Source organism: Arachis hypogaea, chromosome 1, assembly GCF_003086295.3.
Source record: "Arachis hypogaea cultivar Tifrunner chromosome 1, arahy.Tifrunner.gnm2.J5K5, whole genome shotgun sequence".
NCBI lineage: Eukaryota > Viridiplantae > Streptophyta > Magnoliopsida > Fabales > Fabaceae > Arachis > Arachis hypogaea.
In genome coordinates, this window is record NC_092036.1 from 22,053,387 (window position 1) to 22,063,538 (window position 10,152).

A 10,152-nucleotide genomic window follows, 5' to 3' on the forward strand; every position below is an offset into this window, starting at 1 on the left:
CTCAGTGAAAATGTTCAACGCGCTCTGTCACAGCACGGCTAATCATCTGTCGGTTCTCAATCAGGTTGGAATAGAATCCAGTGATTCTTTTGCATCTGTCACTAACGCCCAGCTTTCAGGAGTTTGAAGCTCGTCACGGTAATTCAATCCTCGAATCCTACTCAAAATACCACAGACAAGGTTTAGACCTTCCGGATTCTCTTGAATGCCACCATCAATTCTAGCTTATACCACGAAGATTCTGATTAAGGAATCTAAGAGATATCCACTCAGTCTAAGGTAGAACGGAGGTGGTTGTCAGGCACACGTTCATAGGTGAGAATGATGATGATTGTCACGGATCATCACATTCATCAAGTTGAGGAACAAGTGATATCTTAGAACAAGAATAAGCTGAATTGAATAGAAGAACAATAGTAATTGCATTAATACTCGAGGTACAGCAGAGCTCCACACCTTAATCTATGGTATGTAAAAAATCCACCGGTGAAAATACATAAGAACAAGGTCTAGGCATGGCCGAATGACCAGCCTCCCATAATCTAAGAACTAGACGTCCAAAGATGATCCTAAGATCTAAAGTGATCAAAAGATGAAAATACAATAGTAAAAGGTCCTATTTGTAGAGAACTAGTAGCTTAGGGTTTACAAAGATGAGTAAATGACATTAAAATCCACTTTCGGGCCCACTTGGTGTGTGCTTGGGTTGAGCATTGAAGCATTTTCGTGTAGAGACTTTTCTTGGAGTTAAACGCCAGCTTTTGTGCCAGTTTGGGCGTTTAACTCCCATTCTTGTGCCAGTTCCGGCGTTTTACGCCAAAATTCTTGAGCTGACTTGAAATGCTTTTTTGGGCCATCAAATCTCGGACAAAGTATGAACTATTATATATTGCTGGAAAGCCCAGGATGTCTACTTTCCAACGCAATTAAGAGCGCGCCAATTGGGCTTTTGTAGCTCCAGAAAAGTTACTTCGAGTGCAGAGAGGTCAGAATCCAACAGCATCTGCAGTCCTTTTCAGCCTCTGAATCAGATTTTTGCTCAGGTCCCTCAATTTCAGCCAGAAAATACCTGAAATCACAGAAAAACACACAAACTCATAGTAAAGTCCAGAAAAGTGAATTTTAACTAAAAACTAATAAAAATATAATAAAAACTAATAAAACATACTAAAAACAATGCCAAAAAGCGTATAAATTATCCGCTCATCAATGAACAAGACATATTACACAACTTCTCTTGTTCTAGAACTTCACAGCAAAAATGGTGTTGTGAAAAGGAGAAATAGAAATTTACAAGAAATAGCTAGAGCTATGTTGTGTGAATATGAAGTTCCAAAGTTCTTATGGGTTGAAGCTGTAAATACAGCTTGTTACAACATTTTAAATAGAACAATCATAAGAAAGTTTTTGAAAAAGACATCTTATGAACTTTGGAAAGGACTTTCTCCCAAAATTAAATATTTTCATGTGTTTGGATGCAAGTGTTTTATAATAAACATAAAAAAAGATTTAAAAAATTTTGATCCAAAACTACACGAAGGCATTTTGTCTTGTTATTCCACTAATAACAAGGCTAATAGAGTTTATAACAAGAACTCTAAGACTGTTGAGGAGACTATGCATGTCACATTTTATAAATTTAACAATATTCCTAGTTAGAATTAATTTTGATATATTAATATGATGCCAAACATTATATTAGGTTAAAAGTCCAATTTGATTTAATGTGTGTTTATGAGTATTGCAGGCCCAATACATTAATTTTAGCTCATATCATGGAGAATCGGAAAAACACTTCACATGACTCAAAGCTAAGCCTCAGCCAAATGAAAAATAATAAGTACAAATCAGACTCATGAGGCCAACCAAAAAAGTTCAGCATTTCATGGTATGATCAAAGAAGTAAAATAAAATGGGACATTTGGCAACATTATGATGAATGAAAGACAACAAAGACACTAGAACACCAACGACACAACAAAGACATCAGAAGCAAAATGGATTGCATTGCAACTTCAAGGATAGTAGAAGAAAGTGGAGCAAAATAAAAAAGTAATGCATGTCGAAAAAGGTAGCAACACATACAACATAAGTAGTAGAGCAAAACGAAAAAAAATAATGCATGCCAAAAAAAGAAGAAGCAACAGGTAGAATTAGCAAGAAAAATGAAGAAGTAATGAAGCAATTTGAAGAACAAGGTTCACACTATATAGCTGGCCTCACAACAATATTTGAAGACAAGAAAAATAGAGTGACACTTAAGCATCATCTCATTCACTAGAGTCTAAAATATTTTTCTTTATCTTTGTGCTTCATTTTAGATTTCATTGTTATGGCTATCTGATATTTATCTTTCTATAATTGAGAAAAAGACAAATCATAGTGAGGTCAAAAATGAAAAAAAAAAGCCATGAAAAAAAAGAGGTAAGAGAAACATATTGAAAAAACTAAAAGAAATTTTCTGTATATTTAGTTATTGTTGAACTAAGATTAGTTCTCCTTACCAAGTTGGAATAGCACTTGGTGGCTGTTGAACTAAGTTAGGTTCTCCTTTGTCATATTGGGATAGTACTTGGTGGTTACTAAGCTTGGGTTAGAAGTTTAATGGTAGATACTAGATAAATTAGGTTGTAATTTATTAGTAGCGGTGTATGTAATCAGTTTGATTATAGTGAATTTTATTATAGTTATGGTGGAGACTAGATGTAAATTTCATTACACAAAAAAGCAAATTAAATACATGCTTGCCTGATTCTCTTCTTTCTTATTCTATTCTGTTATGGTTTTAGAGATAAAACGAAAAAAATCTCTTATATATATAATCAATTTTTGAGAAAATAGAACAAAGAACTTCAATATTTAAAATTAGGATAAAGTACTAAATTGGTCCCTTACGTTTAAGCATAATCCTGTTCTGATCCTTAAGATTTAAAGTGTTCTATTTGAATCCAAAAAAGTTTCAATTACCTTCAATTTAGTCCCACCGTGAGCTCAAAGTTAAATAATTAAGGAAATATCCTACAAAACAGCAGTACAAGAATAAGATCGATAACCTAGAGAATAAGTACAAGCTCTAAAGACACAAAATCAACCGTGGATGCATCAATATATTTATTTATCATTTTTCTTATAATTTAAATGAAATATTTTCTATAAAACTAAGGAAAATGACAAGTACATGTTTTGATGTATCCACGGTTGATTTTGTACCTCTAGGACTTGAATGTATTCTCCAAATTATCAACCTTGTCTTGTACTACTGTTATGTAGGACATTTTCTTAATTATTTAACTTTGACCTCACGGTGGGACTACATTGATACTAAATGAAACTTTTTTGGATTTAAATAGAACACTTTAAACCTTAAGGACCAAAACAGAATTACGCCCAAACATAGGAGACCAATTTAGTACTTTACCCTTAAAATTAACTTAATTAAACACCCTTCTCAAATGCATTACCATCAAAAAATAAAATAATAAGAAATAGATTTTTAAATTATAACTTATACACATTTAAAAAACATATGCCAAAATAATTTAATAGAACAAAGAAACCATACAAGTTTAATGTTCCAAACCAAAATGTTCAACAGTATATACATAGTTTAATTTGAATTAATAAATAATTTTTTTGGTACCAAAATATTTGTATTTTTATTGGTAGAGTGGTTGCAAGTTTTTTTTTTTGGTTGGTAAAGTACTCTTTGTTCATTAGCCAAATAAATTATTAGAAGTGGCCAAAACGGGTCAAATAAAAATAAAGCAAACAAATCGAAAATAAATTGTATTAATAAGAACTTAATGTTAGATTGTTTATTTAATGATTAGCAAGAAAAATGGCTAAAAAGTGAAAAGAAAAATAAAGATATTTATGAGAAAGAAAAATAGATGGAAATAAGAAACAGAAAAGTTTAAATATGCACATGAATTAATTCGAGTTAATTTGCTTCTTTTTTTAATTTTTAAATTTTAAATTAAATAAATAAATTTTATCCACGTACCATAAAATAATTGAATAAAGCAAGAACTTTGATTTTCTTTTACAGTTCATACAAAAAAAATAGATATTATTTTTGTGTACACATAACTCTTGTATATATTCTATTTTTAGTATTAAAAGAAAAAAAATTTTAAGACTAACCAAATGCTATATCTCAAAGCAAAAATTAATATTTAACGTGGAATAACTGCACATGTGACTTAATTCTTGAATTAAAGAAAGTTTTTTTTTTAATATAAAAAATTTACCAATAGCATGCTTTAAGATAAGAGATCAATTTAATTCACAATAAATTATTTAAAATATTGTTCCTAATGTTAGCAATACGTGTTCTATAGTTTCTTTTACAATTTACACTTTTATAGATGTGCTCATATACCATTCAAAATAACCAAGAATAAGCCAATAAGACATAAAATTTGATAATCCACCATGCTAAACTTCTACAAATTTGCTGGTTTCACATGATAAGGTGTGAATTAATAAAATCACTAACCATCTAAATTTTAAAAAAATAAGAACTATATAATTAATAATAATATTTAGTTACTTTCCCTGTTGGTCATTAGCATCAATTTATGAAACATTTATTGAAAAATGCATCTACAATGGCCAGAGAAAGAAGAACATAATTAGTTAAACAATATAACAAAAATATAAACTTAGTTAAATATTAATGTTTGTCATCCAACAAAAAAATCTCTTCAAAGTCCACTTAAATTAGAATGACTTACCTTAAGAAGAAGAGAGTTACACGCACACTCTAGTACTGCTCTCTTAATGTGTTTTGTATTAGACATAAAAAAATCATCTCCAAATACCTGCACAATATTGTAAAATCGATCAAATAAGTACCCAGTAGATCAAGTAAATATCTCATTGGTAACATGTCAATATATTTCTAAAACAATCTTAAAAATATGAATATAGTTCCTTGTGACTTTATTCCTGTTTTCTAAATTTCTGTTACCATGTGCAGGAAGTTGAAGATCATGCCCAAAAAATACTATTGGTATGTTTCCAATAGACGAAGATTCTTGCAAAAAGTAAAAAAGTGTACTAAAATGGCAAAGAAAACTCAAAAACCACCTCAGTGAATAACGTACAAATCGTATCGTTCGTTATTGTATGAGACAACGTACAAATTGTTACTGTATACACTGATATGGTTCACAAATTTCAGAAGCATTTCAATAGTTTGGCCACTCTTCATTTGAATAAAATCCTTTTATGCGCTGTTGAATTATAACAACAATAAGTACCCTGTTTATGTAAGTATCTTAAAAAATACAAATATGGCTGCCGAAATATTTTTTAACAAAATATACTATTGAAGAATTTAGAAAATAAATATGGCTCATAGTCTTAATGGAGGATATGAAAAGAGATCATAATCAGATAAACCAAACCTTGAAGAGAACATGAAAGAAGCATGTCTTCGGATTGGCATAGTGTTTAGTTGCAGACTGTATATGTAGTAGAATTTAATGATTAATTATTCAAAATTCCAGCTCCATTTAGTAGAAAAAAATAAAACCCTCCATGAATTCATTCTGTTAAATAAACAAAGAATACTACAAAGTCTAATTCATGGTATCCGAATCTAGATGCAGCAACATTGAGTCACCAAATCAAAGCAAATTAAAACCATTCAACATTTACATCTACTCTGTTCGATTCCAATTTTCCTTATTAGTTCTCCTTAGCTTCTATCATTAGAAAGAGCGCATCAATTAAAAAAAAATTAAAAGACACTACATAAAGCTAACAGTGGTAAAAGCCAGATCCATGAATAAGGGTGAATCACATCGTGTTAAGAAAATATAAAATAAATTTTTACTTAAAAAAATTACCTCTGCAACACCGTCGATGGTAGGATTTCAGAGTTCTCGTTCTCTTCACCGTGCCATCAACTTGCTTCTAGCTACTCTTTCTTCACTGTTGGCATGAACACCACTCGCCGCTGCCTCGCTGCTGCATCAACAGCCATCATCACTTTTGGATTGTTATTCTTCATCTCTGCTGCTCGACGATGATGAGCTCAATCGCTGATTTCTTCTCCGGTGATGGCCATAAGCCACGACAACCATCTTTGTTAAGTAACTGCGAAGGATTGAGTTTCGATTTTTGAAAACAGATGAAAAGTCTCTAACGGCGATTTTTCTGTTTGCATTGTGAGCAAAGTTTTTGTGCTTATTTCGGTGGCAGTGCTAAATTTCGGTACCAAGGCAAAGAGAACGATAGAGAGAGATTTAAGTTTTTGAAGTTTAAAATGCGGTGGCTTATAAAAAAGATTGTTGCTAAATGACCAAGTTTTATCATTTTAGATATATATTTACTTTGATACTCTTATTCTTTATTATGCTATGTGTCGTTTAGATAGGTTAGACACTTGTCGAATAAAGAATTATTTACTGTTCTCTTTTTATATATATAATAAAGGAGATTGATTTTTGTTAGATTTAAATCAATTTGATTAAATTTAATTATCAAAAATAGTTAGCTGTTTATTAAGATTTGGAAAAAAAAACTTTTAATATTTATCTAATAGAATGAATGCGATTAAAAAGTTATTGCCTAATTGGTACTTATTTTTATCTCGTAAATTAATTTGGTTGAGTGAAAAGTTAAGTGGCAGCCCATTCTTTGTTGTCCTGTTTAAGAAACAGAAACAGCACAATTATTGCCTAGTTCTACCGAAGGCGGGGGATCAACCATGTCATGGCTATCATCAATCACGAACTCACTCAGACTCGACGACGACGACGACGACGTCGATGATCAACAACCACAACAGCAAAACCACAATAAACACACTCCCAATCCGGAAACCGCCACCGTTGACCCCAAATCCCCAACCAAACCAGAACCCGACTCACAATCCGAACCATCCACTCCCACTGCTCGGGGCGTCAAAGAAGACCTCTCCGAGCTCAAACAAACCATCTCGCGCCGATTATGGGGCGTCGCTTCTTTCCTCGCCCCTCCCTCCGATCCCGAACCAAAATCCGAACCTCAGATCTCGGATCCCGAACGTGCTACCGATGAGGACCTAATTGCAGGAATCCGAAGCGATTTCGCCGAGATAAGTGGAAGGTTCAGGAGCGGAATCTCTAAGCTCTCTGAAAACAAGGCCGTGTCTGAGATTACCAAAATAGCCTCCAATTTTCTCCAGCTTGGTTCTGAAGAGGAGCGCTCTCTCAGCGACTACAATCTAAACGGCGTCGTTGGATTTAATGAAGACGTAGTTTCATTCGCCAGGAGCATAGCCATGCACCCCGAGACTTGGCTCGATTTCCCTCTTCCCGATGATCCTGAATCTGATGGTATTTTTCCCCCTTTTTATAATTTTATAATTTTTATTTTCAGTCTCAACTTTTCGATTCGAGTAAGATTTAAGTGTGTGATTTCAATTCCATGTGTAGTGGTGTACATGGTTAGGGTTACGTATTGGGATCAGGTTTTAAACTGTTTTTAGTGGTTGTATTTTACATTGTGGTTGCTTTAAATTGTGAAAATGAATTAGGGTTGCAATTGTTTTGCAATGCAGTGTAGACGGCAACTTAGAATCATGATTGGAATCTATGCAATGTCACTAATTTGCGAGAAGTGCTATATAGTTCATAATATTTAGGTATTGTTTGTGTACGAAACACACAGAATGAGTACACAAGACATCGATACTAAATTATGATATTTTTGCGCATTGTTCAGCAAATCATGATTGGAATCTATGTTAGATTTGTACACAACTCTGGTACAAAATCAAATGAAAATTTGAATGTTTTCAAGTGATTTACTCGGGCTAATTTTAATTTTGTTCTCTCAGGTTCCTAGTTTGTAGTGAGAGAGACAGCTTCTGTGTCTTAACTCTTAAGAGGCTGCTTTATGATTTTCCCTAATATTATTTCTTTGTCTTTGACCTTTTACTAATTTATGTTTTTTATTTTGTTTAATAGATTTTGAGTTATCGGATTTCCAACAAGAACATGCTCTGGCTGTTGAACGGTTGGCACCAAGGTTAGCTGCTCTAAGAATGGAACTTTGTCCTGGATACATGAGCGATGGTTGCTTTTGGAAGATATACTTTGTACTCCTGCACCCTAGACTCGACAAAAATGATGCTGTCATTTTATCAACCCCACCAGTGAGTGAAAATTTGCTTGCAATTGGTTTTCTTTCTCTTTCATTTTTTCTTTCTATATTTTCTTTGGAATTTCCACAGCCTAGTAAGTACAGCTGTACAGATGCATTGTCTCATAGCCTCGTTCTTGAATGTGTAAAAAGTATCAATTCTATTAATTTTATTTTTTTAGTCTTTGGCTCTTGGCATATGAATCTCTGGAATTGTAGCATCAACTTGTGTCACTACTCACTATGCTAATCTGATCTAATTGCACGAAATGCTGTTATATCAAATGTGATTTTCCTTCACCAAATTTTTACACAGGTCTGAAAAATGTTGGAATTGAACAATTTTATTATATTTTATTTTATTTTTAGGCAAGGTGTAATTGAACAATTCTTTATGCTTGTGACATTTGACTTTCAACTAGTTGCTTTTGGCGTCAATAGATAATCTTCTAACCTGCATTGTCACCATTTTATTCTACCTGCAGATAATGGAAGCCAGAGCAATGTTAACTGAGGTGTTAGACAAAAGGAAAAAGAAAAAGCAAGAGCAAAACTTATCTGCCGGCAGCAGTGTTCCATCAGAAGAGGCTGAACACTTTCTTTTTGTGCCAACCAGTGCTCAACAGGAATCCAATCCTCAGCACATGTCTGTTGTTCAAGCAGCCCCATCTGCAGTTATGTTTGATGTCGAGATGGATAAACATGTCCAAATTAGCAATGTTCCCACAGAAAAGGCAGAACATGGTCTGTCTGTGCCAACCAGTTTTCAACAGGAATCACATCCTCTGCAAACATCTGTTGTTGAAGCAGCCCCATCTGTTGTGCTTGATGCCAAGATGGATAAACATCCTCCTGCCCAGAATAGCACTGTTCAGTTCAAAGAAACCAAAACGCACCTGCCAGTGCATACCAGCGTTCAACAAGAATCCCAACCTCTGCAGACATCTGTTGTTGAAGCAGCCCCATCTGCGGTTGTTTCTGATGTCAAGATGGATAATCTTGTCCAAAGCACTCAAGTTCAGGATACCAAGAAATCTATGGTTAAAGAAGCTCCAGTGAAACCCTCTATAGACCAATCATCATCTAGTTCTGTAAATAAAATTTCTGATGAGTTGGATGAGGATGATGATTGGTTGAAAGAGGATGATACTCCTGAAATGGCTGGTCTCACTGGAACTTCAAACCCTGCTGCAAATGACGATGATGTCTCATTTAGTGACCTTGAGGAGGATGATGTTTAAGGTTACGTTCCCATGAGTTATAAACAAACTTGCATCAAATTCTGATTCTTTAACAAAGGCACTGGAGACTGGATTCATTTAAGTGGTTCACTCAACTCCGATAAGTATATATAAATTATGAAGAATGCTGCTGGAAACGAATGTTCCGAGGATGCTGGAGCTCTAAAATCATGAGAACAAGGATCCTAGTGAGTGGCTTAATGTTGATGGCATTCATGTGACATAATTTGATTCTCTTCTATTTTGTGAATATCTGCATATATTTAGTCTCTACAATTCTGTGATCAGCCTCTCGAAAGCTTATTTGTGTAAATAAAAGCTACTTTCCACCGGCCATTGTTCTATGTGTGGTTATTAGTTTATTACTGCTCTTTACACATATAACTCCTTTGCATTGATATTGGAAGACGAAGTTATTTGAGGTTATAAAATGCCTTCAACTTTTATTTATTTTTTCGAGAGTGAATAAGCCAATATGTACTAAAATAAAGTATTGTTGATGTTGTAAAATAAATAAGGAAGAGAAATAAATATAAAATAGAGAAATATAAATATGCTCTTATTTTATTATAATATAAGTAGTTTATCTATTTGCTAATATTATAAATATTGTAGTTTAAAACTACGGAAAGATAAAAAAGAGAGAATTTATTAGCACTGTATAAAGTGAAGAATATTATAGTAAAAGAGAGAAGGAAATGTTTTATTGGTGTTGTGTAATATTTTTCACATTGTTTTTCTATTTATATGCGTGTGAAGTTTGTTTTTCAACTTC

At 33.3% G+C, this 10,152-nt stretch overlaps 1 protein-coding gene and 1 long non-coding RNA gene across 2 annotated transcripts; one reads left to right on the forward strand and one right to left on the reverse strand.

The window, feature by feature from the left end:
- Positions 1 to 398: 398 nt before the first annotated feature.
- LOC112800654 (uncharacterized) lies at positions 399 to 6,304 on the reverse strand. The gene is made up of 3 exons (XR_003201457.3): positions 5,856 to 6,304; positions 4,737 to 4,823; positions 399 to 1,069 (listed from the first exon to the last, which is right to left on the reverse strand). It is a non-coding gene; the product is annotated as an uncharacterized lncRNA (long non-coding RNA).
- A 162-nt stretch (positions 6,305 to 6,466) lies between these two features.
- On the forward strand, positions 6,467 to 9,827 carry LOC112800660 (uncharacterized). The gene is made up of 3 exons (XM_025843015.3): positions 6,467 to 7,328; positions 7,962 to 8,149; positions 8,622 to 9,827. Exons 1-3 carry the CDS (start codon positions 6,719 to 6,721, stop codon positions 9,375 to 9,377), a joined length of 1,554 nt encoding a protein of 517 aa, XP_025698800.1. The 5' UTR covers positions 6,467 to 6,718; the 3' UTR covers positions 9,378 to 9,827.
- Positions 9,828 to 10,152: the final 325 nt, after the last annotated feature.

Coding starts and splice junctions, on each gene's coding strand:
- LOC112800660 (XM_025843015.3), top strand. CDS start 6,719: ATGTCATGGCTATCATCAATCACGAACTCACTCAGACTCGACGACGAC. Junction 7,329..7,961: donor CGATGATCCTGAATCTGATG/GTATTTTTCCCC, acceptor TTTGTTTAATAG/ATTTTGAGTTATCGGATTTC. Junction 8,150..8,621: donor TCATTTTATCAACCCCACCA/GTGAGTGAAAAT, acceptor TTCTACCTGCAG/ATAATGGAAGCCAGAGCAAT.